Below are 27,431 nucleotides of genomic sequence, written 5' to 3'. Positions count from 1 at the left end.
TGGGTCTACAGGTGCGCGCCACCACACCTGGCTAATTTTTTGTATTGTAGTAGACATGGGTTTCACCATGTTGCCCAGGCTGGTGTTAAACTCCTGAGTTCAGGCGATCTGCCTGCCTTGGCCCTCCAAAAATGCTGGGATTACAGGTGTGAGCCACTGCACCTGGCCTATTTTAAGAATTTTAGATTCGGGGGTGTGGGTGCTGGTTTGTTACATTGGTATATTGTGTGATGCTGAGGTTTGTGCTTCTAATGTTCCCATCCCCAAGGAGTGAACATAGGCTATAGGTAGTTTTTCACCTCTTGCCCCATTCCCTCCCTCCTCTTTTTTGGAATTCTCAGTGTTTATTGTTCCCATCTTTGTGTTCATGTGACTAAGGCTCTGCGTAAACAGAATGCTGTAGGCATGATCTTTTGCAACCTAAAGCATATGACCTTGAGATTGAAGATTTAAACTAAGATAGAAATAAACAGGATTTAAGCAATAGGGTTCACTCTATTGTTGGGAGTAGGAGAAAAAAATGTATGAGTCAAACAGTGGGGCCAACCTCTATGAGTTTCATGCTCAAACTGGGTCAAGGCCAGGGAGTATATCTCTGTGGCATGGTCAATCCAGGAAGGCTTCATGAAAGAAAGAAGACTTCAGGAGCTGGGGTAGGAGGGGATGGAGAAGGAGATGGTTTTGACAGATTTTTGCCCTCAGGGGATGGCTCCAGTGTAATCTCAAAACTGTCTGAGGGTCCCTGCCATAATCAGACACCTTTTCTTACAGCTGGAGCAGGAGACAAACGAAGCCCTCTGGTTTCTGAAGCAGTGTGTGGCTCTCTTCAAGAGCCCACAGGTTCCCATCCGCTGGGCAGCTGTGTGGTTTGCAGGTATGGCCTTTCGTCTTGTTGGAGCCACTGTGTCCTTGTTGTAGGGTCCCTTAAACAGACTGGGCACCCAGGACATGAGGACATACAGAACCCATGGGAATTATGTTGGGGGGTGGGAGTGGAGGTGGGAGTGCCTACGTGTGCCTACCTGCTCCCTCCCCTGCAGGAAGCTCCTGGTCGGGTTGGGTGGTAATCTTCCTACAGCAGAATGTGTCAAGTCCTAGGAGACGAGCCAGCAGAGAGAAAAAGGGTGGGGCATCTGGGGCCTGGGAGCTGCTCAGTGGGGGAATTTCAGAGGTAGGTGGGGGACTGCCTCAGATCACCCCAGGGAAGAGCTCTTCAGGGCAGAGGAGGATCCACTCCTTCACCCAGCCCTATTTGCTTAGAATCCTTCAGAGAAGCAAGGGACACAAGTTTGACTTTATGGGAAAAGTCCAAACCTGAGGCTGGTGGCCAAGGGAGGGAAAGACAGGGAAAAGGAGGGAATAGTGAGTGGGAAGGGGGCCAAGAGTACTTGCAGCCAGGGCCCCACTGATTCCTTGTGGGGCCTCTGAGGTGCTTTTGTGCGCCCCTGTAGGCCAGATTATCCAAACCCTAGACTTGGAAGAGATCGATGAAATTGAGGAGGCATACACAGGTGAGTGGCAGCCCAGTCACCCCCTCCTTGCATCTTTTAGTGGCACTGGTGTTGGTGGGGAATGCTCAGAAGTTAGGAAAAGTGGGGCGGATGGCCTCACAAAAATGATCATCCAGACGTGTGAAGAGGCAGGCTCATCCCCAAGGTGCTTAGGTTTTGAGGTGCTGGTCAGAGCCCTCCTGCCCCATGTTCACTCACACCCTCACCACCACGGAGCCCATTCATCAGCCAGGAGGGTCCCTTGGGTTTCTTGTAGGAGAGACAGCTTTGGGCTCCCATGTGTGGTTCAGTCCTTGGCTGCAGCTCTCTTTGAAGTCAGAGAACTTCACACACAGCTATTCTATGGGAAAGAGAGGACGCAGGGCCAGGGAGGGGCAGTAGAGAGGAGTGAGTGGGTTGGTAATGGCTGTAGGGTGAGGAGCAGGTGGGCCTCGCATCTCCCTGTGCTCACAGCAGCTATGTGGTCTTGCTTGTAATGGAGCATTGTGGACTCCTAGAAGAAACTCTTGCTCATAGTTTAAAACCCACCAGTCCCGACCCCGTTGCCCGGTACATCTCTGCACCACAGGGCCTAGGCCCTCCTGCCCAGCCCACTAGCCTTTCTCTGTGTTTCAGCCGTACAGCACATGCAGAGAGACTCCGACCCCACGGTCAGCTGCCTCACCACGCAGACTTTCCATATCCTGGAAGCCAAGAAGAAGCTGCTACTGGCCAAGCCCCCAGCCTCCTGCTTCTGCAGGAGGAGGCCCCAAAGGCACTACTTCTGAGCCTGCATCCTTGAGTCTCAGATGTAGGCCTGGCCATTAGACCCTGTGACAATGAGGCCAGATTCCTGGGTCCTGCACTAGAAATGGAGGTGTATCCCTGCAGAATCTTTGTGATAAAAGGAAAAAGTATGCACCTTTGTGAAAATAGCTATTATGTTGTCTTTCCAGTCAATTCTTGGCCTTCTGGGGTAGAGCCACTTGTAAGCCGCCTTCTCGCCTATGCACATCTGGGTTGGGCTGACCTCTCCCTGCTCTGCCCCTCTGTTCCCTTCTCCCATTCAGCCATGGGTCTGAGGCCAGAGCCAGCCATTTCTTTTGAACCAACTTCAACTATGAGACGAGGGGGAAGTAATGTTGGCACATATGAGGTGTTTTAGAAGGCAGTTGTAAGCAACAGAGTCCACTCCAGTTGGCTTAAGAAGGAAAGTGATTTATTAAAGGATTGTTAGTGAAAAGCATCCCAGAAGATCAGAGAGTTTGGGTACCACAGAGCCAGGGACAGCGCTGCTCTATAGAAACACCACCATGGCTGGCCCTTGGCACAGCCCAAACCACACCCCAAGCGTCAACACTCAGGCCTGGATATTTGCCCTGAAGTGCCCTGCCTCTGCCAGGGCAGTTTTGCTTTGTTGCAAGCAATGATAAAAGATAGATCTTACTAAAAACCTATTAACCGGTCAAATGCATTGGGTTGAGACCCACTTCAAAGACTGTTCTGACACCCCCACAAGTCACCCCCTCACTTTGGTCAAGCATAGAATAATGAATACAAGGTAATGAATGCATGGAAAGTAATGGATTCTAGGGCCATCTCTGTCCCAGGATGATTTTGGCCAACTCTGTTGGCTTCTCTGGGCCTCAATTCTGTAGAATGTAAATTTATAAACAGAGAGTTGGAAAACATTATCTTTGTTTTTAAAACTCAACTTCAGAGGCTGAGGAAAAGACACCTTTAAGATGCCACCTAGTTCTGACAATTGAATGGCTCTTACCAAATTCTGAGAGGTGCCATTCCCTTGTGCCTGGGAAAGCTGCCCCATAGCTTATATCCTAAACGGGATTTTTCTTGACACTCTTGCTTTCCAAATTTTCTAAAGTAAGCAGATATTATTCATGTAATCTGGAAACAAAACAACACCCCACATTAAAAGAATAAAAGAGTCTCTTAACCCAGTGTTCCTGTCCCCCACCACACCCTGCAGGAGCCTTGGCATCCTCGAGAGACAGGGTGAACTACGTTTGGAAAAATTACCTTGTGCTGCAAACTTTCTGGAGGGTGCAGGGAGGAGCGCAGTGGCAAGGAGGAACCAGATGGCTGGAGTCCACTCCAGGTCTGGCCTGTGACCAGTTCCCCAGTGGCCGGTCTCTGGGTCTTGCCCAAACACCCTCCCCAGCCTGCAGCTGGCCATGCCCAGGTGTCACTTCCTGCAGTTCACAGTGGGCTCCTGTCCCACTGTCAGGCAGGATCCTATGCAAAATATGGACCTGTGGGGAGCAAGGGTGGGGTGGGGAGTGGCATGGGTGATGCCAGGTCAGCCAGCCAAAAACAACTGTCCGCAAGAAGCCACCCTGCTCCTGGGGCAGGAGGCTCTGTGCCTGCCAGCAGGGCTGGCGAGTCAGGGCAACTCTGCCCACTTGTGTCTCCCTCCATGGCTCAGGGTCCCTCTCTCACTTGCCAAGGCCTTTCTGTCTGAGGACCAGAAGCCTCTCTAGAGGAAACCTTCCTCAGGAAGTCTTCGCCCTCCCACCCACGGTGACTTCTGCCTCCTACAGACTCCAGAAATTCCCTGGCCAGAGCACCTGTCACAGCCATAAGTCTGGACAAGCAGCAGGGGACCTGCGCAGGCTGAGGAAGCAATTTGGTTTTATATTTGGGAAACAAAGCAAAGAGAAACCCTATTATATTCGTGATACAAATATCAGGAACTTAAGCTTTTTAATCAGTTGTGGCTGGTGATGAAGATGTGGATTCTCCCCAAGGGGCCCCTCTGCCCAGGGGATGGGCCGGAATCTCCAGGAGCTGGTGAAACAATTCATGGTTATCAAAAGGGAATATGGGTTCTTAAAGACTGAAAAGCACTGATCTAGGAAAAAAATCATGGTGAGGCATGGTGACTCACGCTTGTAATCCCAGCACTTTTGGAGACTGAGATGAGAGGTAAGGCTTAAGCCCAGGAATTCGAGACCAGCCTGGGCAACATAGTGAGATCCCATCTCTATTTAAAAGAAAAGAAAAGAAAAGAAAAGAAAAGAAAAGAAAAGAAAAGACCTTTGTAGAGCTCTTTTCTTGTATGATCTTTTTATAGTCTTGCCTTCTTTCCACAAGTGGTAAGGGACCGAGATGCGTTTGGCATGCACCACGCACAGTGTAGTCCAGGCCCTAGAGAGGTACATGTTACATTAGCAAAAGGCAAAGGCTGCTGTGGTTGGGGAGGTCTAGATGCAGATCCTGGCTCTGTCCTTACTAGCTATGATCCTGGGAAAGTCACATCCATCCTGAGACCTTTCTCATTTCATGAGAATGTCACCTGTCACACAGGGCAGTGAAGACACAATGAAAAATGCTCTGAACAGTGCCTAGGATATAGCAGGTGGTCCACAAATGCTGCTGCCCACTCTTCCAGCAACTGCACCTGCCTCCGGAGACAACATATGGAGTCTGGAGGAGAATGTGATGCTCTCAAAGCTCTCTGCTTTCTAACTGGTGAAGCCCCAAACTCACAGCTCAGGAAATTCTCATCAGGCTGGGCCCAGCCCCAGAGGCCTGCTGCACCCATTCACCCACCCACCCACCACCACCACCAACTCCCTCTCCAAAGGCCCCAGCCAAAAGTCAGCAGCCCCCCGGAAGGGGGCAGGGGACACCTCCACAGACATTGGTCATTCAGGTTTTATTTATGACAACTTCTTAGAACACACACATCCAATCTAGGAACAGAAATGTACAACATGAGGCTTAAATAACTTTCATACACTATGTACAGCCATCGGCAGAGGTACAAAACATATATACACCTTGTGCTAGTCACATCGCAGAGGACAGCAGGAGCCTAATGAAGCCTGCAACCTGGGCAGGGCATGATTGATAGAAGAGAGTTGGTGGGCAGGGCGGGGCCCTGATTCATCTCAGGGGTCTTCTCTGATCCTCGGCTCTTTGTGGAGGAGTTTCTGTCTCCTACTTCCCTGCAAGGCCCTCAGGACATGGTTCACAGGACTGAACTAGGGTGTGATGGGGACTTCAAGATCATGAGTGCTGGGGATGGGGCAGGGGACAGAACAAAGATATCAAAGAAGAAACAAGAACTTTCCCTGCAAAATCTGTCCTTGCACATAAGTGGGCAGGGAAGGATCTGGGAGTCAGGAGAGGAGGGCCAGGCCCAGGAAGGCCTGTGGGGCATTGGCCGCTGACCAGGAGGCTATGCCAAGCGAGGAGAGCAGCAAGCAGTTGCCTGTTTGGGATGGCAAAGGGACACATACCACAGGTCCCGGACACACAGTGGGAAGAAAGTCACTGCTCCTGCAGGGCAGGCTCTGCCCACACAAACACGATGGTGAACAGACCAGGCACAGGCAACAACCAGGGGATATGCCTGCTCCCAGCCCAGACCACATTGGGGGATGCCCCCCAGAGCTGAGAGCTAGCAGGGCAAAGAAGTGTTATGTTCCCTAACGTCACTGCAGCCGCCTGCCGGTGTCTCCCTCCACCACATCAGGCATATGAGAAAGTCCCCGCGACCTCTTGTTTTCCCCATATGGTTTTGTGCTTTAAACTGCCCTCTGCCCAGGCCACACATCCCCAGACAGGCAGCAGGGCTGGACAGCTGAGGGGGAAAGAGATTCCTAGGCTGAATCCGGGGTGAGGCCACTCCCAGATCCACCGCTGTCCCTTCCCAAGGGGCTGAAGGTGGCACTCTGCCCACCTCAAAGGCTTGGGTGTGTCAGCCTCCGCCTGTTACTCTTTCCTCCTTCCTTGGAAATCTTGCAAGGCAACTCCATGCGCTGCCTTTGAGAGTTCCAGCTGCTTCAGAGGAGTCCGTCACTCACATGAAAGCAAATACTGAACTGACTGATAGTGAGGACAGGGCCCTGGCACAGGACTATGCTGAAGAGGCCCAAGGGCAGTGGGGATGGAAGACTCCTTCTATCCAGGGAACCCGCTCATAAGCTTCGAAAGCACAAAGCGGGGCTTGACCCAGGAGACAGGGAATCAGTTCAAGCTCTTCAGTCTCACTAGGGCTAGGACTCAGCCTGAACTCAGACGTTTAGAGATTTGGGGTGCGGGGTTTAGAGAGCGCTTACTCCTGGTCCCATAGCATAAAGATGTGGCTGGGCCTGACAAGGCTCAGCCTCCAGTCTTAAGATGGGCACAGAAGGGCAAGAAGTAAGATGACGAGTCCCAGAATTAGGACAAGCCATGGGCCAAGGCCTGGTCTGAGCAAGGGCAGCCCCCTGTCCCAGACACAGGCACCCCCAGTCTCACTTTGGACAGAGCCAACGTGGGAGGAACCTCCCGGGCCTGGGTCTGTCAAGTCTGCCTGCGAGACCCTGCCATTGTGCTCAAATCACAACCATTTTGTGCTTCCAACATTTAGGGTGCTTGTGCAGTGAGTGGAGCTGGGGGCCTGCCCCCTAACATGGACCTTGGACATCCCTGAAAGAGTGGGCAGAGACTCTAACTCTCATGGAGCACAATTCGGGGTGTCTCAGGGATGCTGGGCTCAGGGCTCCTGAAGGACTTCAAGTTTAGAGAGTCAATGACACTTGCCAGGACAGCAGAGCTGGCCCCGCAGTGAGGTAGCTGACCCATCGGAAACAGCAGAAAATGGGCAATGATGATGAGCACCTCTCGCAGGGCCGTAAGATCACACTTTGTGCAAGAACATGCCTTGCAGCTACAGTGCAGTCAACCCAGGTGGGGCATCCCTGGCCTGGGGGTGGGAGCTCAGGGGACAGAGTCTTACATGTTTCTATCACTTGTAAACAGTCACGTGGACGGATTCTTTCTTACAGGTTGCAAGGTCAAAACTTTCTGTTCAGGTGGGGAGGGACGGAGAGGAGTGGGAAGAGATTTGTGGCCACATCTCAGAGCTAAGGGGGTTGCCCAGCACCCCCGGGGTGGCCAGAGGAAAAGGATTTCCAGTCATTGCAGACAGACTGTTCAGGTCCCAGGAGACCAGCATCCGAGGGGTTCTCCTTCCTGCTATCAGCTGCCCCAGACTTCAATACCACATCCAGCAGGGCCAGCACCAGCAGGACAGCCATCTTAGCCTCTGTGGCAGCTCCGAGGAGGGCACGGGGAAGGGACCAGGCCTCACTCAGCCTCCACTGGGGCCTGCCTCCCCCCAACACTGGGCACCACATGGAGAGGGCTCCAAGTGCCCCGGCCCAAGACGGAGAGGAGCCAAGGGCAGAAACACAGAACCACCTCTGGAAAGTCCAAAAGTCACTGCATCCTCTGAAGGGAGGTGGGGCTGGCTCTTGGCTCCCAGACAGAAGCCGGGAAGCACAAGACCAGCAAAGCAACGGAAAAACAGGGTGGGTAACTTTGGGTGGGGGTGGGGCGGGGGAGAGGAATGGAGCTCAGTCCCCCCACAAGGCCCATTCCTGTAATTCCAGAGTTCCCCCAACAGGGGGCGCCAGAACACTGACTTAACAATTTCCCCGGAGCTCGGCGTCCCCAGCCCCGGGGCAGAGAAACTCTGCCAACTCCCTCTTCCTTGATAACTTTCTGCAAGGGAAGGCCTGCGCTCCATGACAGTTTTAAGGCCGAAAATGTGTCTCCTGAATAACCAGAGAGAGAGAAGCTGGAGAGACTCCCCGGCCCAGTGGGGGACTGAAGGGCTGGGGTGGAGAGGGGGCCAGGATGCCGGGCCATCCTCCCCATCCAAGCCGCCTCCCAGCAGACACAGCCCCCACGCTGCTTCCTACGTGGCCCACGCAGGACTCTGGGGCAGAACCCCGGGGCCTGGGCTGTGGGGTGAGCGCCCCCGCCTTCCCGGGGGCGCTGGGCACGAGACCTCGCGAGTGAGAAGACACATGTGGTGCCGCGGGCATGGCTGGTGTAAGGCTGCCCGGCACGGGTGCCAGGCCCCGGAACGGAGGAAGGCACTGAGCGTCAGGCGGCCTAGAGGCCAGGGGTAGCTAGAAGGCTCCCTGGGGGCTGTGTCGGGGACAGGCCCGAGCTGCAGAGTCGAAGGAGCAGTTCCCTCCTCCACAAAGCAAACAGAAGAGGCGGCCCTGGAGGGCCGGGGCAGCAGACTCCCTTTGGGATTTCTGGCCCCCAAGAGCTGAGGGAAAGAATATAGGGGAAGAAACTTCAAGTCCGTTTCCAGGAGGCAACAGCAAAAAATAAAAATAACAAAATAATAAATAACTGAAGTATTTCTGACCATCTCCCCAAAGGAATCTTTCTAGCAGCTCCACCTTGGCCCCATCCGAAAGGGACCCCAGGGAACTGTTGGGGCCAGTTGGGGCTATCTGCGGGTGGCCAGAGGGTTTAAGGGTTAGCTGCAAGGCCCAGCCGCCCACACCTGGTTTCCTTAGCTACCTGAGGACTATCTTTTTGGGCTCAGAGGCAGGTGCAGTGGCTCTAGAGGCTGGGCTGGGAGAAGAGGGGAGGCCAGCTCCTCAGAAGGGTGGGATGGGGCCAGGCTGCTGCACCTCCCCACAGGGCCCCACCGCTGGGCCAAAGGTCTGAGAAAGGGGCAGAGTCGGTTCAGCAGGAGACAATGTGGCCAGGACTGCCGGGAGGGGAACAAGAAGGGATAATGCCCTTTGGCTTCACAGCTTAATTTCCTCCCCAGCCTCTCTCTCACCCAGAGGCTCCTGAGAGGCAGGGGAGGGATGAGGGAACAGTGTCCTGTGGGAAGGCTAAGGGAAAGGGAGGAGGGCAGGAGAGGCGGCCACGCCCTCTGTCCCCAGAGCAGCTGGCCCCATCAGCCGGGTCACAGCTTCCCTTCCATGCTGTCCAGGCTGCTGGGGTCGAGGGTCCGGGGGCATCCCTCTGACCTCACTCCTAGGGTGGGCCGCTGTGGGGTAACCGCCGGACACTCCAGAACTTCACCGTCAGGTCACTGGGGTGGAGGACAAAGTGGAGGGGCGCCGGTCAGCTCTTGCAGTGGGCTTGGCTGGCTGCCCCCAAAAGTAGAGGATGAACTGGATTCCCCAAACTCCCCAAATGTGGTTGGGGCTGGGAGGCAAGCACGGCTTACAGGGGAGGTGGACTGCAGGTGGTGGGGTGCTGGGCAGATGGAGAGGCCTGTGCACTCAGAGGCCCCTGGGGGAGCTTTGTCATGGGTTTTCCTTTTTTTTTTGGGTGTTTCGTTTTGTCCAGGCCTGAAGGCTCCCCCTTCTGCTCCCTGGCACCCATCTCCTGGGGCCTGTCCCACTGTTCATGCTCGGAAAAGGACAGTCGGCACAGGAGGGACAGGCAGGGCACCTCTCTGGGTCAGGCAGGACAGGAAGGGAGAGGAAGAAGAAGGAGTAAAATAATCTCATACCGTTAAGAAGCAGCTCAGATCGAAGTGGGGAAAGAGAGGGAAAAGGAAAGAGGGGAAGAATGAAAGAGGAGACAGGGAGAGATGGGGAGGGTCAGGGCAGGGTGGTGGCGCGGCCCTTTATGGCCAGGACTCGTCGAGGAAGGCAGGGGGTGAGTCCAGGGACGTAATTCCACAACTTTACCCGGCAGTCACTGTGGGGGGAGAGAGGCGAGGACAGAGAGGAGAGGTGGGAGGAGATGGGAAGGGGAGGGGAGAGAAGGGACAAAGTCGGAACAAGAAAGAAAGCCATCTGAGTCGCACCCCATGGGACAGAGGGCCTGGCTGCTCCCCACACAGGGGGCCAGAGCGGGTGGGTGGGGTGTAAGAGGCGTGGTCTGGGGCTGGCAGGGCTGCTCTGTGCTCTGAGAGATACCTGCACGGGGGAAGACAGCCAGGGCAGGGGAGGGTAGGAAGGGCATGGAGACAAGCGGGCAAGGCTTGGCCCAGGGCCCAGTACCTTCCTCCTCCCCTGCCTAGCACAGTGCCCAGCACATGGTGGGCACTCACTGAAGGCTGGCACGGGCTAGGTATGCAAAGGAGGCCACCATGGAATCTGCTCTGTGAACCGAGCCTGCGGGGACAACTGCAGGGCCCTGAGCCTCCCAGCCTCCCCTGCCCATACCAGGAGATGAGGGAGCAGAGGCAGACCTCTCTGACCAGCACCCACCTGGAGGCTGTGAAGATATGCTTGGCATTGGTGCAGATGGCATTGATGGGACTGTCGTGGCCCTTGATCTCACCGATGGGTGTGAAGTTGTCCACGTTCCAGACCTTGATGACGCCCGCACGGCAGGCGCTGAGCAGCATGGGGCGGCCCGGGATGAAGGCCAGGGCGCACACCCAGTCCTTGTGCGCATTGGGGATTTGCTGTGAGAGGATCAGGGCTGGTGAGGGCTGGGGGAGGTGATGAGGGAGACAACCTGCCCCAGGGCCCCTCTTGCTAGCAGTGGAGCTACTTCCAGGCTCCCCTGGCCTCTAGACCTGCCACACGGGCAGGTGACACTGGTTCCAGGAGCCATGCTGGGTTGGCCTGTGCTGTGGGCTTTAGGGGACCAGAGATGGGTCCCTCTGCTCTTCTTCCCAGGTTCAAGCCTAAGATCCTGCCCTGGCAGAGAACCCTTCAGCCCTCACATGAGTCAGGCTAAAACACAAATGCTCCCAGGAAAGGAACTGGGTAACTGAGCTTCACATGCAAACCCAAGAGCTGAGAGCAAAGGCTTTGCTGAGAGCAGGTTGCCTAAGAGCGAGATGTGGCATCAGGAGAGGCTGCGGGTAGGGAAGAAGGGAGGATGGAGACAGAGGAGGAAGAGGGAGAACAGGAGGGCTTGGGGAGCTGTGAAAACCATATGGCCTGGGGCCCGCGAGTCCAGGCCCCAGGGTCTCCAAGGCCCTGCGTGGGCTATGGAAAGCACCCCACCCGAGTCTACCCTCTCCCTTTCCTCCTGACCCCACCTGGATGAGCTCCTGCTGGTCTAGGTCCCACTTCTTGATGCCGTTATCTCGGGAGCCACTGAACAGGATGTCTCCCTGGATGGCGAGACACTCGATGCCATCGTAGTGCGGGGGCTCGAAGTTGTGAGTGGGGCCGATGGTGCCCGTCACACACTCGCCCAGCTCGAACATCTGTGGGAGGAGGGAAGGCAGGGCCTACAGCACTGTGGACCCAGAGGCCTGAAGACCCAGGAGTCCGGCTAGGGTGACAGCCACTGCCCTCTGGGGAGAGGAGATACCCAGCAGGTGAGGGTTCCTGGAGGTGGGGCTGCTCCTTCCAAGAGACTGGGAACACGGAAGGTTCAGGTCTTGACCCCTCCCGTGGATACTGGGGCAGGGGTGGAAGGAGACCAACTCAAGTAATGCAGGGGTGAATCAGCTCATCACGCCGAGACCCCACAGCTCAACAGGCAGCTGCTAAGGAGAAAGGCGGGTTTAGGGTGTGAGCCTCCCTCTAGAATTCTTTTGATTTTTACTAAATATTCACCATAATCCCACCACCCCTGAAAACACTACTTCCTTCCAGTTTCTTTTTTGTTGGAGACTGAGTCTCACTCTGTTGCCCAGGCTGGAGTGCAGTGGTGCAAACTCGGCTCACTGCAACCTCTGCCTCCCGGGTTCAAGCGATTCTCCTGCCTCAACCTCCCAAGAAGCTGGGACTACAGGCGCCCGACACCATGCCTGGTTAATGTTTTGTATTTTTAGTAGAGACAGAGTTTCACCATGTTGGCCAGGCTGGTCTCAAACTCCTGACCTCAAGCAATCCTCCCACCTCAGCCTCCCAAAGTGCTAGGATTACAGACGTCAGCCACCACGCCTGGCCTGCTTCCTTTCAGTTTCTGACTGTGTATAGACAGTTTTCAATGGCATAATCAGAGAGCAAACAAATTAGTGTTTGTATACTTCACATTTGGTTTGCTATTTATCATTTTAATAGCTGCAGTGCATCCCATTTAGTGGATTTGCCATAATTTGATTGTTATTCTACCTTTCAACATTTAAGTTATTATGAATTTTTCACCAGTTACAAAATAATGCTGCAATTTATAACTTTCTGCACATAAATTCTTGCCTTCTTTGGGATGATTTCTTCAGCAGACATCTCCAGAAGTCTTACAATTTTTCATGGGTACTCCCAAGGCAACAGAGGGCAAAGACTGGGGAGAGTGGAAGACCAGCCCCGACCCAGGCCTCATAGCTGAGGTACCTTAACGTAGTGGTCCTTGGAGCCAGTCACCACGAGGTCGTGCTGGCTGGCCGTCTGGGTGACCGTCAGGCACATCACAGGGCCGATGTGGCCAGTCAGCTTGCCGACAGGCTGGAACCTGCAGTGGGAAGAGGCCCAGCCGGGGGTAGGTGAATTAGAGGGGACCCTGGGTTGGGGTAGGGTGTCTGCCCCAAAACAAATAGGCCTGGTCAGGGTACTCACCCTCCCCTCTCGCTCAGGGCAAGATCAAGAATCTAGACATGAGCTACCCTGCATCCCAGCAGTCTCACTGGAGAGGGCACGGGCCCAGCAGCATGGGGGGAATAAAGGTGTTGCTGAGGTCCTACCCACCCTGGGGTGGGTCCCCCTCAGCCAAGACCTGGGTGCCTTGCCTGGGCATGCCGAACCCTCCTCCCTCCCCAGGTATCACGCTGACCTGCTAAGCTCCCAGATGCGGACGGCGTTGCCTGACGCGGCATACAGCATGGTGCCCGAAGGGCTGAGGGCGATCTGGTTGATCTGATGCTCGCCCTGAGCACTGGTGATGGCACGGGTGGATGTGGCGGCACAGGCATCCCCTGAGATCACCTGGCCCGAGGACCTGCCCATCAGGGAGAAAGGCAAGGCCAGAGGTCAAAACAATCCATGTGCACAGTGCAGGAAACCAATAAAACGTCACTAAGACCAGCCCAAATGACCCACTTCTTCCAGGAAGTCTTCTTTGACTGATAGAGAAGAGCAATAGCTTCTCCCATAAGTGAGACCCAGGGGAGAGGTCCACTCTAGTCCCCGATGAGTCAACTCCCCATGTGGCCTGCCCGTGTGCCTGGTCACTGGCTTGGAAAGATGGTAAGGCTCAGTCATGAGACTGGGTGTGAACATGGATCTTCAGGAAATCAACCTGAGCCTCAGTTTCCTCATCTGTTAGAAGAGGTGATTATATCCATTCTGTTTACTACTTTTTTTTTTTTTCTGAATGGAGTTTCACTCTTGTTGCCCAGGCTGGAGCGCAACGGCGTGATCTCGGCTCACTGCAACCTCTGCCTCCCGGGTACAAGCGATTCTCCTGCCTCACCCTCCCGAGTAGCTGGGATTATAGGCATGTGCCACCATGCCAAGCTAATTTTGTATTTTTAGTAGAGACGGGGTTTCTTCATATTGGTCAGGCTGGTCTCGAACTCCCGACCTCAGGTGATTTGCCTGCCTCAGCCTCCCAAAGTGCTGGGATTACAGGCGTGAGCCACTGCACCCAGCCTGTTTACATTTATTTATGTTTGTTTGTTTGAGATGGAGTTTCACTCTTGTTGCCCAGGCTGGAGTGCAATGGCGTGATCTCGGCTCACTGCAATCTCCGCCTCCCAGGTTCAAGCAATTCTCCTGCCTCAGCCTCCTGAGTAGCTGTGATTACAGGCAAGCGCCACCATGCCTGGCTAATTTTGTATTTTTAGTAGAGACGGGGTTTCTCCATGTTGGTTAGGCTGGTCTTGAACTACCGACCTCAGGTGATCTGCCCGCCTCGGCCTCCCAAAGTGCTGGGATTACAGGTTTGAGCCACTGTGCCCAGCCTTGTTTACTTTTTTTATTTTTTAAGACTTTATTTTTTTTTTAGGCCAGTTTTAGGTTCACAGCAAAACTAAGCACAAGATACAGAGATTTCTCACATGCCCCTGCCCCCACACAGGCACAGACTCCCGCATTATCAACACCCCCCACCAGAAAGCTGCCTGTGTTTTGATTATGAACCCATGTTGACATATTGTTATTGCCCAAGTCCACAGTTTATGTTAGAGTTCACTCTTGGTGTTGTACATTCTAAGGGTTTGAACAAATGTATAATGGCATGCATCTACCATTACGGCATCATACAGAATAATTTTACTGCCCTAAAAACCCTCTGTTTACTTTATTCATTATTATTATTTTTTGAAACAAGGTCTTGCTCTGTCACCCAGATTGGAGTGCAGTGGCACAAACATGGCTCACTACAGTCTCGACCTCCTGGGCTCAAGCAACCCTCCCACCTCAGCCTCCTGAGTAGCTGGGACTACAGGCATGCACCACCATGCTCAACTAATTAAAATTTTTTTTTTGTAGAGACAGGGTCTCCCTGTGTTGCCCAGGCTGGTCTTGAACTCCTGGTCTCAAGTGATCCTCCTGCTTCAGCCTCCGAAATATCTGAGATTATAGGCATGAGCCACTGTGCTCAGCCTGTTTACTTCTTAAGGATCAAATTAATAGACTATAGCTTACAGTGTTAATGTAAGGATGTAGTATGACTTCTGCTAAAAAAAACCACTTTATTTTGCAAGGATCTTGGTCACAGTTCTGCCTCCCCTGCCCTATGCCTGTGTGTCTGAGACTGTCGGGGCAGGGCTCAGGGCCATGACTGGGTGGTCGCCTACACAGGCAGTGGCCAGCATGGCTTTGGAGGCTCGCCCTGTTTCCTAGCTCCTCTTTCAGACTCATAGGATGATATCTAACACACCTCAAGGGGCAGGGCTTGGGGGACTGGGCTGTGGGTGGAGGCCAGGCAGGCCAAAAATTCCCCTAGTGGTGCTGCCCCAGACACTGTCTCCCAAACCAAGAGATCTCACCTTGTACCCCAGGGTCAAGCCAAGTTCATAGGCTGGTAATGGTCTTTGTGCCCATGTAGCCGGGCTGTGCTGTGCTGAGTGGGTCACTTGGGCTGGGAGCATCTGTACCCAACCCAGCCTGCTGCAGCCCACCACTGTGAGGCAGGCCGGGGGGTACTCACGTGAGAGTTCGAATGCACTTGGCCGAGTCCCGGATGTCCCACACCTTGATGTAGGAGGTGGACACGGAGAACACAAGCCCTGAGTGGCTGCAGTACTTGATGGAGACCACGTTGTTGGGGTGGCCTTTTAGAGCTGCGATCTCCTGTCCCGTAACCAAGTTCCACATCTTGCAGCTTCGGTCTGCGAGAGATGGGAGGAAGCCACAGGGAGGGGAGGGATGTCAGCCACTAGGGGGCGCAGCTCCGCCTCTGCAGGGGCTGCCCGGGATAGGGGAAAGGGATCCACAGAGCTCCAGGACGGAGCTCCTAGGTCTGAAGAGGAGAAAAACACATACACATGTGCTCACTGGCATGTGTGTGCTAGTAAAAAACTCTGGGGAGAGAGAATTCCCTCAGAACTTCAGACCAGGGCTCCTCAAGCAAACTTTCCACAAACACCAGAGTTTTGTGAGCCATACTGCTAAGGTGTCCAGGGCTAAAATAAAATTCTTAAGCTTTTATGGTGCCTGTTCCTCCAAACGCTAATTGCTGACAAAGTAAATGAACCAGTGCAAACAAATGTTATGGGAAAACTTGGAATCAATCAATCACACCTAGATTGACAGGTATCCCCCCCATTGCCGTGGAGAGCTATATTTATGCTTGTGTTATAGTATGCGTGTCTATTACAGACTAGTTCTTTCTGTCAGTAAAATGAATGAATGAATGAGTAAATAAAGAATTTTGTATTTACTTATTGAGATAGGGTCTTGCTCTGTTGCCCAGGCTGGAGTGTAATTGCACAAACACAGCTCACTGCAGCCTTGACCTCCTGGACTCAAACGATCCTCCTACCTCAGCCTCCTGAGTAGCTGGGGCTACAGGCACATGTCATTGTGACTAATTTTTTATTTTTTATAGAGACAGGATCTCACTATTTGCCCACACAGGTAGTCTGAAACTCCTGGGCTTAAGCAATTCTCTTGCCTCATGCTTCCAAAGTGCTGCAATTACAGGTATGAGCCACTGTGCCCGGCCTATCTGCTGGTAAAATGTTTGACTTTGTTGCTGTCATCAGGTGAGCGTGACTTTGTAAAGTGCTGCTGCCGAGATCATAGGGAGTGCCTAGATGTATGAGCTGGGGTGATGTTGGGCAGTGCAAGTACAGGTGGGGCACCTGAGAAGCTTCCTGAAGTTTCCCCGGGAGGTCTGGAAGGAAGTGCTGGATGGAGCCACCAGGTCAGGTATGAGGGAAGGCTTGGCCAAGGATGCATGGGATGGGGGCCTTGAGCTAAGGTAAGAAACAAGGGTAGTAAGCAAATAGATCCCCATATCCTCAACTCCTGGGGGCTCTATGTTCTTATCTCCTTCACAGACCACTCTGACACAGGAAGCAGGGGTGAGTAGGAGACCCCAACCCTACCTGGCTAGTTGGCGTTCCACGTACCTTTGGACCCTGTGAACAGCAACTCATCCGTGGCATCCAGGCAGAGGATGGGCTTGGTGTGGCCTTCGGCCATGGAGACACACTGCAGTGGGGCCGTCCGTGCACCCTTGGCTCCTCCAACCGGGGAAATGATGCCCCTTCCCAGGAGAGAGGGAGAGAAGGCATGTTTGTCAGCCAGGGAGACCATGGCCAGGTTGATCAAGGCATGTGTGTGTGATGGGGACAGGGCAGGGAGGGGATGAGGACCTAATAACAGTGACTTTAAGGACTCCAGCCAAATTCCACCAAGGTCTGAGAGCCGGGAATGGGCTACACAGAGTGGAGATGGCCTGTCTTAATCAGCAATGTCAGTTGCCATCCTGAGCACTTCTGGGCAAGCAAACCCCGTGTCAGGCACAGCTAGAAGGTGCAGGAGGTGTGGGCTCTGTCTACAGAGAGTTCCCGTCTGACAATGTCTGACCCAGATCCTGAGATGTGAATGCGCCCGGGTCCAGCTGGGCAGGGCAGAGGCCTGGGGGCTGGAACTGGACCCTGTAGCTTCCATCAGAAGCTGCATGCTGCTTCAGCTAACCAAGTGTGAGGGAGGGGTGCTGAGAGGGAGGGGTGCTCAGGCCGCCACCCCCATGCACCCTGATCCCAGTAAACCCTTCTGCTGGTGACTGCCTCTGAGGCTGGCATCTTCCAAACAGAGAGCCATGTGTACACATACACACCCCTTTTGGACCAGCGGGATCAAACCTGTGACTGGCATTTACAAAGGGCTAAATCCCTTTGGGGCTGGCTTGGCTTTGGGGTAGGAGGTTTGGGGCTCTCTGGAATGGGGCTGTATGGACCTGGAACAACACCTCCTTGCTCCCATGATGCCGGGGGAGCGAGAATGAGGTTGGCCCAAGTGAGCGTGAGGATTTTGCCACATCCAGCTTCCTGAGGTTCTGAAGATGATTTTTTTTCTCAGTGAGGGTCTTTTGGGATGAGACCCTGGCTGAGTTATGTCTGAAAACATATCCTAGCTTTGTTTCTTTCCCCAAGAGAACGCTGCTCCTGACAGTGACTCTGTGGCCAAGGGTCTACTGAAATGATCAAGGTTTTGCCTGTGGCGCTTCTGGCATAGCTCCCCCCAGACTCTGCCAGGCCCACCCTTGAGGATGGTGGTCGGATACATCCAGCTGCCAGCCGGGTGCCACACATGCACAAATAGCTCCCCAAGCTGCTCCAGCACCCTGCTTCTGACAATGGTTTGGCTTCACTGCATGGCCACAGAACTATGTCAAACGGATCACGCTCCCCCCGATGACAGCCTGGCCAGCTGGCTAACATCTTGTGGTGGCAAAGCCTCATGATTCGCAGTGAACCAGATGTCGACACTCAGGGCTGGAGGCTCAAGGAGCTGAGACAGCCCACCAGGAGAGCCGAGGAAGCTCTCAGTCCATGAGGGGCCCTTGGCTTGTCAGGGGCTCCGGACCCCAGGTCCTAAGTCTTGCTCCTCGTTGTGGAGTGTTGTGCTGGGCTGGCTGGGAGAACCAGCCTCCAGCCATCCCACAGGCTGTGGGAAGGGGAGGTACCCGCACATCTGTGTGCTAAGAGGTGTGGGCAAGGGGTGCTGCACCCATGGTGCCCCTCCCAGAGCCAACGTCTGAAAAGCTCACCCCCAGCACAAGCTGAGGGAATCAAAGGACCCAGAGCACACCACCGGCACCCCCAAAAGGAGCAGCCCTCAGCATTTCCCCTGTCTTCCAGTCGTGGAGAACTCAGCCGCAGCCCAGCATCCCCTAGGCCTCCATGCTGCGCCCCTCCCTGCCCAGGTGAGGAGGGAGAAGAGAACAGGGCCTGCGACAAGCAACTGTGCACCCTCCCCAAGCCCCCAGCTCTAGCCGGCGCAGTCCAAGGCCTTGTGGCCACCCTGAGAGAGAGGAACCACGGGGGGCAGGAACAAGTCTGGAGAGGGGAGCAGCAGGGAGGGGAGTGGAGGGGCCGCATGCTGAGGACACAGGTGTCAGGCGGGAGGGATGCAGCGAGAGACAGAGAAGAGAGGGTGCCGAGAGTGAGAGTGGGGAACCAAACACGAGAGACATTCTGTGTGTACCTCAGGACCTCCGACAAAGAGGAGTCGCTGTCATCAGACCTGGGGAGGGCAGAAAATTAGCTGGATTAGGGGGTGAGAGGAGACACACACAGAGGGACGCAGAGGCGGCAGCAGCGTGTGGGGTGGTCAGAGGGCAGGTTATTCTCTTTCAGGGGAGCAGAGACAGGCAGAGGAATGAGGGCCTCGGGAGAGCAGGGGAGGAGGTGGGTGGGCTGGTCTGGGAGCTGGGATTCTCCCCCAGGAGTGGGCTGCCAGGGTCTCTAGGCTGGCAGGGGAGGAGCGAGGAGGGGGCCACGGGGAGACGTGGGAGCACCAGCCCCACACATGGGGAGACGTTTCCGGGGCTGTTTGCTGGTTCCAAGCTCTCTGGCTGCCCCATCGCACAAGCTGGGGGCACCTGCCCCACCCCAGCAATGCCCATACCTGCCCAAGGCTGAAGGAAGCCATGCCTGATCCTACCCCTCCCTGGGAGCTGGCTTCTTCCAGCAATTCCTCAGGGGCTCACTTATTTACAAAGCCCACTATCCCTAGGGGGCCCACAGGGACAGTGCCTAGAAGTTGGCTCTGCACTATGCACAGGCTCCAAGGCTTGGACCACTGGACAAGACCAAGGCCTCCAGAAGACCATCAGGCTGGGATGGGCAGAGTCCTGCACCAATCCTTCCAAAAAGGGGACCTGTTGATTGTAACAACATGGAGATGGGCTAGGAGTGATCCATGGCTCCCCCCACAGCAGCCTGAGCCATGAGAGGTTTGGGGAAGGAGGTGTCTGGGGTGCCAGGTCTGCAGGGCTCTGACTCCTGGGCTCAGCATTCATCGAGCAGTATTTTGACCCAGGAAGGGGCGTTTCTGTGGAGAGGTGGGGAGGGTGGACATCAGGCACTAGGTACAAGGACAAGTATTTTCTAGTGTGAGACTCCCCTGAAGGACACAGCACTGTCACCCCTGGGGCAGGGAAGCCTTCAGGGAGCTAAGAGAGGAACCCTCTTGAGGTCTGCAGAGAGCAAAACAGGACCAGGGTGGGCCCAGCAATGCTGGGGAGCCCAGAGCAGCACATGGAGGATAGGGTCCTCCCCTTTCCTGAGGCACAGCAGGCAGGGGCTGGAAGTCCCAGGCTCTGGGTGCAATTCTGCCACTTTCTAGGTGAACATCCCTGGCTCCCTCTTTGAGCCTCATTTCCTCTTATGTGAAATAGGGAAGACAATTCTCCTGGTTGTTTTATAGCCTAATGAAATCACATATATGAAAGCAGGCTGTAAAGCACAGGGAGAAAGCCTGAATGCAGGGGAGGCTGTTAACATAAACCACACCGTTAGGCATTAGAGTTTTGCATCAGGAGCTGTGAATATAGGTGGACCTGAATCTGCCTGCAATTTGGGGGTCTGGTCTCTTTCTGCTGGGAGAATGCAGAGAGTGGAGTGGTTGAAGCTGAAGGAAGGGGCTTCAGAGCAGACTCAAAGCAGCAGCAGAGGTGGATTAAAGGGCAGCTCTGGAGAGCCCTCGGGCATCTGCCGCATGCAACCAGCCCGCCTGACTGCCCGGCCCCAATCCCTGTGGCCTCCTTCTTGCCCTCTCCTGAGGGCCTGGCATTCTCAGGGGAGGAGAAGGGCCCATGGTTAGTACAGGAAGGAGAGAAATGCCAGGAGATGGCATCAGGGCCTCAGCTCTTGGAGGGGCTGGAACTTCAGGCTGGGGTTGGCTTGGCCACCTGAGCCTTCCTCCAGCAAGGACCATCCACAGGCTCCCCATTGCCACCTCGGTGCCCTCCCCCACTTGCCCTTCAGCCCTGCTTACTTGTCCAGTGCTGACCCCTGGCTCTGATTACTGGTGAGACGAGAGAAGACATTGCGGTCATTGCGGGGCCGAGTGGGAGGGGATGATGGGGGTGTGAATCCCACATCTGTGGACCTGGTGAGTCGGGACAGAGGGCAGCCTGTTAGTGACCACCCCTGCCCACAGGCCCCTACTTGGTGCTGGGCTTCCACCTTCTGCCTTGGCTGTGAGGCCCGCAGGGCAGGGTCTGCTGTGTATTATTCTCAGAGCTCAACACCCAATTAAACTCCTGGATGCTGTCTTTAAACATCAATCCTCATCATTCACAGATTCCATATTTGGGAATTCACCTATTTATTAAAATATATTTGTGGCCAGGTGCAGTGGCTCACGTCTGTAATCCCAGTAAATTGAAAGGCCGAGGTGGGAGGATTGCTTGAACTTAGGAGTTTGAGACCAGCCTGGGCAACGTGGTGAGGCCTCAACTCTACAAAAAGTGAAAAAATTAGGCAGGGATGGTGGTGCATGCCTGTAGTCCCAGCTACTTGAGAGTCTAAGGCGGGAGGATCGCTTGAGCCTGGGAGGTGGAGATTGCAGTGAACCCTGATCATGCCACTGTACTCCAGCCTGGGTGATGGAGTAAGACCCTATCTCTAAAAAGAAAAAAAATCCTCCTGCCTCCCACCAAGGCAGGTGGCAAGAGGCCATCTTGAGCCCCTGCTTTCCCACTATTTAGCTGTGTGCCACCAAATCTCTTAATTAAGTGCATGGACCAGAAAACCCTGAAAGTCATCCTTTGATCTACAGAAGCTCTGTGGGCCTGGCCCACATGTGGGTGACCAGCTGGGGACTTCCCTGCCATTCTGCATTGATCTCTTTTTTCCTTTGAATTTCTTTCTTCTTTCTTTCCCTTCCTTCCTTCCTTTTCCCTCCCCCACTCCCCCTCCCCTCCCCTCCCTTCCTTTCCTTTCCCTTCCCTTCCATTTTTCTTTTCCTTTTCTTTTGTTTCTGAGACAGAGTCTCACACTGTCACCCAGGCTGGACTGCAATGGCGTGATCTCAGCCCACTGCAATCTCCACCTCCCAGGTTCATGCAATTCTCCTGCCTCAGCCTCCCAAGTAACTGGGATTACAGGTGCACACCACCACGCCCAGCCAATTTTTTTGCATTTCAGTAGAGACTGGGTTTCACTGTATTGCCCAGGCTGGTCTTGAACTCCTGAGCTCAGGCAATCCACCTGCCTCAGCCTCCCAAAGTGCTAGGATTACTGGCGCCCGGCCTTTGCTTTGAATTTCTAATCTTCTCTCACACCATAAGGCCTTAAAAAGACCTGAAAGCTCCCCAGAACTTATGGTTATGAAAAGGGGCTGAAGCACTTCAGTGCAATGACTAATCCAAGCCACTACAAAGCCACTTGTGTTGGGTGCACATCAGCAAACAGTTTCCAGCATCTGGCTCGGCTATGCAGTTTAAGGTGCGTTACAGAGATTACATTTCTTTTTCTTTTTCTTTTTTTTTTTTTGAGACAGAGTCTCTCTCTGTTACCCAGGCTGCAGTGCAGTGGCACGATCCCAGCCCACTGCAATCTCTGCCTCCCACGTTCAAACCATTCTAATGCCTCAGCCTCCCGAGTAGCTGGGATTACAGGCATGCGCCACTATGCCTGGCTAATTTTTATATTTTTAGTAGAGATGATGTTTCACCATATTGGCCAGGCTGGTCTCAAACTCCTGGGCTCAAGTGATCTGGCCATCTCAGCCTCCCAAAGTGCTGGGATTACAGGTGTGAGCCATCACGCCTGGCCCATTTCTTGAGTCCACACCTGACAGGGTGGGGAAGGGACCATTGGGTGAACCTGAATGGCTCAGTCAAGCTGGCCCAGGTTACACTGTGTACAAGATGATCAACAGAGCAGAACATCATAGCCACTCATGTAACCAAGGACTAGACTGGTGGTGACTCTGGAGCAGATTCTAGAACATGATCTCACCTAACGGGCTGCCCTCGGTCGTAGGACTTCCTTCTCGTCAGCGGGGACGTCTCTGTGGCTCGAGATTGCCTGGGGCTACAACAGAAGAGTCCAGTGAGGCCCAGACCCAACTCCACCTCCACCCCAACCCACATTCCTGCTCCCATCCTTACAAAGTGCTGCCCCGGGTAGGCAGGCTGACGGTGCGCGAGACCCTGTCCCGGTAATAGGGGTCTCGGACAGAGAAGCCCACTCCGTCCTCTTTGATCTCAACAAGGGAGGCCAGGGACTTGGTGATGTTCTTGGTGGAGATATCCAGTGGGGGGCCCAGGCACTCGGCTGACACAGCTTTCATTTGGGCAGACAGTTTGGGCTCGCTCTGGGAAAGGAAGAATAGGGTGGATCAACTTGCCCAAATGGCATGGCACATAAAGGGGAGCCAGAGGAAATTCTATTTTTTTTTTTTTTTTAGACGGAGTCTTTCTGTCTCCCAGGCTGGAGTTCAGTGGCACAATCTCGGCTCACTGCAAGCTCTGCCTCCTGGGTTCTCGCCATTCTTCTGCCTCAGCCTCCCTAGTAGCTGGGACTACAGGGGCCCGCCACCACGCCTGGCTAATTTTTTGTATTTTTAGTGGAGACGGGGTTTCACCATGTTAGCCAGGATGGTCTCGATCTCCTGACCTCGTGATCCGCCCACCTCGGCCTCCCAAAGTGCTGGGATTACAGGCATGAGCCACTGTGCCCGGCCTTTTTTTTTTTTTTTTTTTTTTTTTGAGACGGTGGTGCAAACATGGCTACTGCAGCCTCAACTTCCTAGGCTCATGTGATCCCCCCACCTCAGCCTCCTCGAGCAGCTGAGACTACAGGCACGTGCCACCATACCCGGATAATTAAAAAATTTTTTTTCTGTAGAGATAGGGTCTCGCCATGTTGTCCAGGCTGGTCTTGAACTCCTGGGCTCACAAAATCCTCTTGCCTCAGACTCCCAAAGTGCTAGGATTACAGGCGTGAGCCACCACACCCAGCCCGCCCAGAAATTCTAACAAGAGAAATGATGCCGTCTTGGTGGCCTAAGGTAGAGGACCTGATGGAAGGACTCAGACAGACATCACCTGTGCTCCACAGCTAAACTCTTAGGGTTTCTGGAGAATCCAGAGCAACTGAAATGGTTTCGCTGCCCTTAGTTGGACTATGTAAACACAGAATGCCCAGCCTGACTTCTTTGCTGGTCACCAGCTAATCAGTTTACCTCAAAACTATGCATAATTTGCTATTCCCAGTCTGAAGCTTTTTCCCTCCTTGTCTCCTTAATAAACCCTGCATCTTGATTCAGTCTAATGAAACCGATCCCTCACTATTAGGTAAACTTCCTTATTTTTGACTCCCATATGGTTGAATTGACTGTGTGCACGTAAGATAACCAGACATTTAGACGTAGGTTTTGACTTAGAGCGTGAGGCAGAATCATGGGTGGGGGAAAGGGGATATTTTTGAAAGCGGGGCCCCTGGTTATGGTGGTGTTGCTAGCAGGGTGGCAACAGAGGCTAGCGGTGGCTCCAGCCACTTCTCCCACCTTCCACCCACCTCAGAAGGAATGGGCTGTAACAGGTTACATATCTGGACAACCCCCAGTTCCAGACTAAGTTTTCTTGGCGCCTCCCTCCCAGCTGGGGACAATATTGTGTTGTGGCTGAGGGTGGAGCAGAGCCACATAAGCGGGGAACAGGCTGTGGGGAGGCTGGCCCTGCTGCACCCACTGCCTGACTTCCGGCGGGGCTCACCTTGAACTTGAAATCGTCATGGCTGGTGGAGCCTTTCATGGTGAATGACTGGGAGAAGCTGAGGAAGAAGCAGAGAGAGTTCAGGATCCTGAGGAGCCCCCAAATTCAGGCTCAGTCCTGGGACCTATGGCAACTCCTCCCACCAGCCCCAGGTACATGCTGTGAGCCAGCCTCTCACTCCCAGCTTGCAAACTCACCTCCCCTCAGAGAACTCTGAGATCTCCTCATCTGTGCTGGCGTAGCCGTTCTCTGTGGGAGGGCAGGAGGGAGGGAAAGGGGTTGAGAAGCCCCGTCCAAGTGTTGGGGGAGGGATGATGGTCTCCCTCCTATATCTCACCCACTGGAATCAGACCAGGGCTCCTGGTGGGGGTTAGGGGTGGTTCTGGGGAAGTGAGGGCCTTGTGGGGGTCTGAGCCCAAGAGCACCGGAGTGCCAAGGAGCTGGCAGCTTCCACCCGCCCCTACCCCGTACCCTGCTGCACATTGTAGATGAGGGCCTGCAGCTCGGGGTGAGCCTCAGCCTTCTCACGCAGGGCGTCCAGGAGCAGATGGTTCTGGGAGGAGCCCGCCATATCCGTCTGCCTCAGTCGGCCCTCCAACAGCCGGATCTGGGCTTCTTTTTGTGCCACTTGCAGCCCCTGGGGACAGGGAAGAAAGCCTGGAGTTACCCCTCTTGGGGGTTGAGAGTCCCCCACATCACAAAACCTGCACCCCTCAAGACACCTTGGAGGGCTCCCTTCCAGCTCCCAACATCACCCTTGTACCTGGCACAGACCCGAGAGTACCGCCAGCCCCCTTAGCTCCCACATACACACATTAAGTGAAGGTCACCTTAGGACATACCCTATTATGGGCTAGGTTATGTCCCCCCAAAACTCATATTCATCTACAGCCAAGGAGAGAGGCCCTAGAAGAAACCAGCCCTGCCAACACCTTGATTTTGGACTTCCCGCCCTCTCTTGTTTGAGGCTCCCAGACTGCTACTTGGTTATGGCAGCCCCAGCAAACTCATGAAGTCCCCAGACACAAAGCAGAGCTGAGAGGAGCTCAGTGGGGCCTGGGGGAGGGGTCAAGTGAGAGTCTCCCGCCTCCTTCCAGAGTTACACAGGTGCACACCATGTAGGCTCTGTCCCCAGAGACCACAGGCCCCAGGAGGGAAGGAGGCACATCCTCTGGTTAGCTCTCTGTCAAGGAGAGAGGAGAGGAGCCCAAGAAATGTCAAGGGACACCTGATGTTCTGGTGTAAACCCTCCTGGGTGGAATGTGGTCTGTTTGTTTTTCCCCTACCCCCACATACACACACTTCTCCCTCCATCTCCAACAGACTCAAGCCTAGCACTGCTTTGGATAGGCTTGGGCCAGACACCCAGAGTCAACTTTAACAGAGGCCCTGCTGTGTACCAGGTGCCAGGCCACGCCCCTTACACACAGCATCTCGTTAAAGCCACGCAACAAGCTACAAGCTTGGTATGGTCATCCCCTCAGCTTTACAGCTGTGGCATGGGAGGTTCAGAGGTTAGGCGGCTTGTCCTAGCCTGTGAGTGATGCAGGTGAGGAGAAGCCAGGCCCCTGGGCTTCACACTAGGGTATATCACAGAGGCATCTGTGCCCGTAGAGCCCGCTGCCCAGGTACGCTCCCAGCTTACCTTGTCAATGGATGCCTTGAGGAAGTTGTCTAGCAGGAGGCGGGCTTCAGCCAGGGAGCAGGAGCTGATGACCACAGATGTATCTGTGGAGTCCAGCTCCTCCTAGGACCGGGAGGCAGAGAAACCTGTCACCTGGGGCTGCCCCTGCCACCCATCTCTCCCGCCTCCGCCCCAGCAGGCCCAGCCCTGCGGATACCTTGGTCTCCTCCAGCTGCACGATGGTGGCCTGGCAGTCGGTGATGCTGTCATTGATGTAGTCAATGTTGGCTGCCAGCACCTCGATCTCCTCGGCCAGCTCCTGCAGCCCCTTCTCTTCCTCGGGGCTCTCAGCCTGCAGCCGCTCCCGCTTCCTCCGCAGTGCCTCCTGCAGGAGGAACAGCTCCTCCCTTTTCTGGGGTCAGAGGGGAGGGTGATGATTGTGATGAAGGAGAGGCCTCATGTAGCTGCCCAGCCCTGCCCATAGCTTCCACCACAGGCTGGCCTGTGAGGTCCCCCCAGCACCTCTGGATTCCAGAGAAGGCAAAAGGAACAGAGGGAGGTGGGGTGGGGAAAGGTCTGAAGAGCCAGTGAAGTTGGAGGTGACAGAGGACAGGCAGAGGGGTGGGATGGGAGAAGGGGGAGGCAGGGCTCACCTTGATGAGCCGCTCCATGTCAGCCTCCAGGTTGACAATGGTCATTCTCTGCATGACAATGTCGATGATCCGTCGCTCCAGGGACTGCCACTTGAGCCTTGCCGCCTTACTGAAGCTCTGGCTGGCCCCCTTCTTCTGGAACTTCTTTCTGGGAGACATAGGCAAAGGGGATTGGATGGGACTCCTTCTAACCTCTGCAGCTCCACTGAGCCCCCATCTGGAGTTGACAGCCATGGGGACCCGGAGCACTCCCCAGAGCTTCCCTCTTCCTCACCCTGGCCCTGCCCCATATTCCCACCCCCTCTGCCTGCACAGGCCAGGGGACTGCCAGTCCACCTTACCGGGCAGGACGGGTGCCATTGACAGTGGGCGCAGGATGGTCCCCCAAGAAGTGGTTGATTTTGCGGTTCCACTGGCGCACGATGCTGGAGACAGAGCGGGCCCCTGATTCAGCCTCAGATGAGGTAGTGCTGGCCGACACCTCAGCCCCAGAGTCCAGCATGGGTGGCTTTAGTCCTGCACGCCCTGCCACCCGCTCAGACATGGGCTTGGCCAGGCGCCTCAGTGCGGAAACCTGGGGCAGCAGGGAGAAAAGAGGGAGCTGGTGAGCAGGGTGGCCTGGAGCCACACAGAAGGGCCCAGGTTGGGGTGCCGGGCAGCAGGAACACAGAGGCTGCTCTGTGCTGGCCTGGGCTTGGGCTGCAAAAGGGCCAAGGGGTCTCTGTTTGATGTGACACGCACACAAAAGAGGCTGCCACCTTCTTTTTTTTAATGCACAGCTTAGACATTTGGGAATGGGCCTGCAGTCTGCCCTGCAGCCTGAGCTCTTGTTGAGAAAGGCCCTTCTAATAG

General features: G+C 54.7%; 1 protein-coding gene across 8 annotated transcripts in view; it reads right to left on the bottom strand.

The window, feature by feature from the left end:
* Window positions 1-4,184: 4,184 nt before the first annotated feature.
* KIF21B (kinesin family member 21B) overlaps window positions 4,185-27,431 on the bottom strand; it is a 55,048-nt gene continuing 31,801 nt past the window's right edge. The window contains exons 18-35 of one of the 8 annotated variants that reach the window (XM_054523485.2): window positions 26,921-27,153; window positions 26,580-26,727; window positions 26,144-26,338; window positions 25,948-26,049; window positions 24,774-24,939; window positions 24,500-24,551; window positions 24,303-24,360; window positions 22,695-22,900; window positions 22,543-22,617; window positions 20,573-20,686; window positions 18,779-18,817; window positions 16,696-16,832; window positions 15,270-15,450; window positions 12,951-13,115; window positions 12,515-12,632; window positions 11,269-11,439; window positions 10,484-10,683; window positions 4,185-4,658 (exon numbers count right to left, since the gene is read on the bottom strand). In XM_054523485.2, coding sequence (XP_054379460.1) covers window positions 4,499-4,658; window positions 10,484-10,683; window positions 11,269-11,439; window positions 12,515-12,632; window positions 12,951-13,115; window positions 15,270-15,450; window positions 16,696-16,832; window positions 18,779-18,817; window positions 20,573-20,686; window positions 22,543-22,617; window positions 22,695-22,900; window positions 24,303-24,360; window positions 24,500-24,551; window positions 24,774-24,939; window positions 25,948-26,049; window positions 26,144-26,338; window positions 26,580-26,727; window positions 26,921-27,153 — 2,520 coding nt within the window. In that variant the 3' untranslated portion in view covers window positions 4,185-4,498. Of the gene's footprint in view, window positions 4,659-5,154; window positions 9,969-10,483; window positions 10,684-11,268; window positions 11,440-12,514; window positions 12,633-12,950; window positions 13,116-15,269; window positions 15,451-16,695; window positions 16,833-18,778; window positions 18,818-20,572; window positions 20,687-22,542; window positions 22,618-22,694; window positions 22,901-24,302; window positions 24,361-24,499; window positions 24,552-24,773; window positions 24,940-25,947; window positions 26,050-26,143; window positions 26,339-26,579; window positions 26,728-26,920; window positions 27,154-27,431 lie in introns of those variants that run through there. The other 7 variants (XM_054523493.2, XM_054523490.2, XM_024235259.3 and 4 more) reach the window with 7 other exon arrangements.

Source organism: Pongo abelii, chromosome 1, assembly GCF_028885655.2.
Source record: "Pongo abelii isolate AG06213 chromosome 1, NHGRI_mPonAbe1-v2.0_pri, whole genome shotgun sequence".
In the NCBI taxonomy this organism is placed as follows: Eukaryota; Metazoa; Chordata; class Mammalia; order Primates; family Hominidae; genus Pongo; species Pongo abelii.
This window is presented reverse-complemented; position numbering and strand designations above follow the sequence as displayed.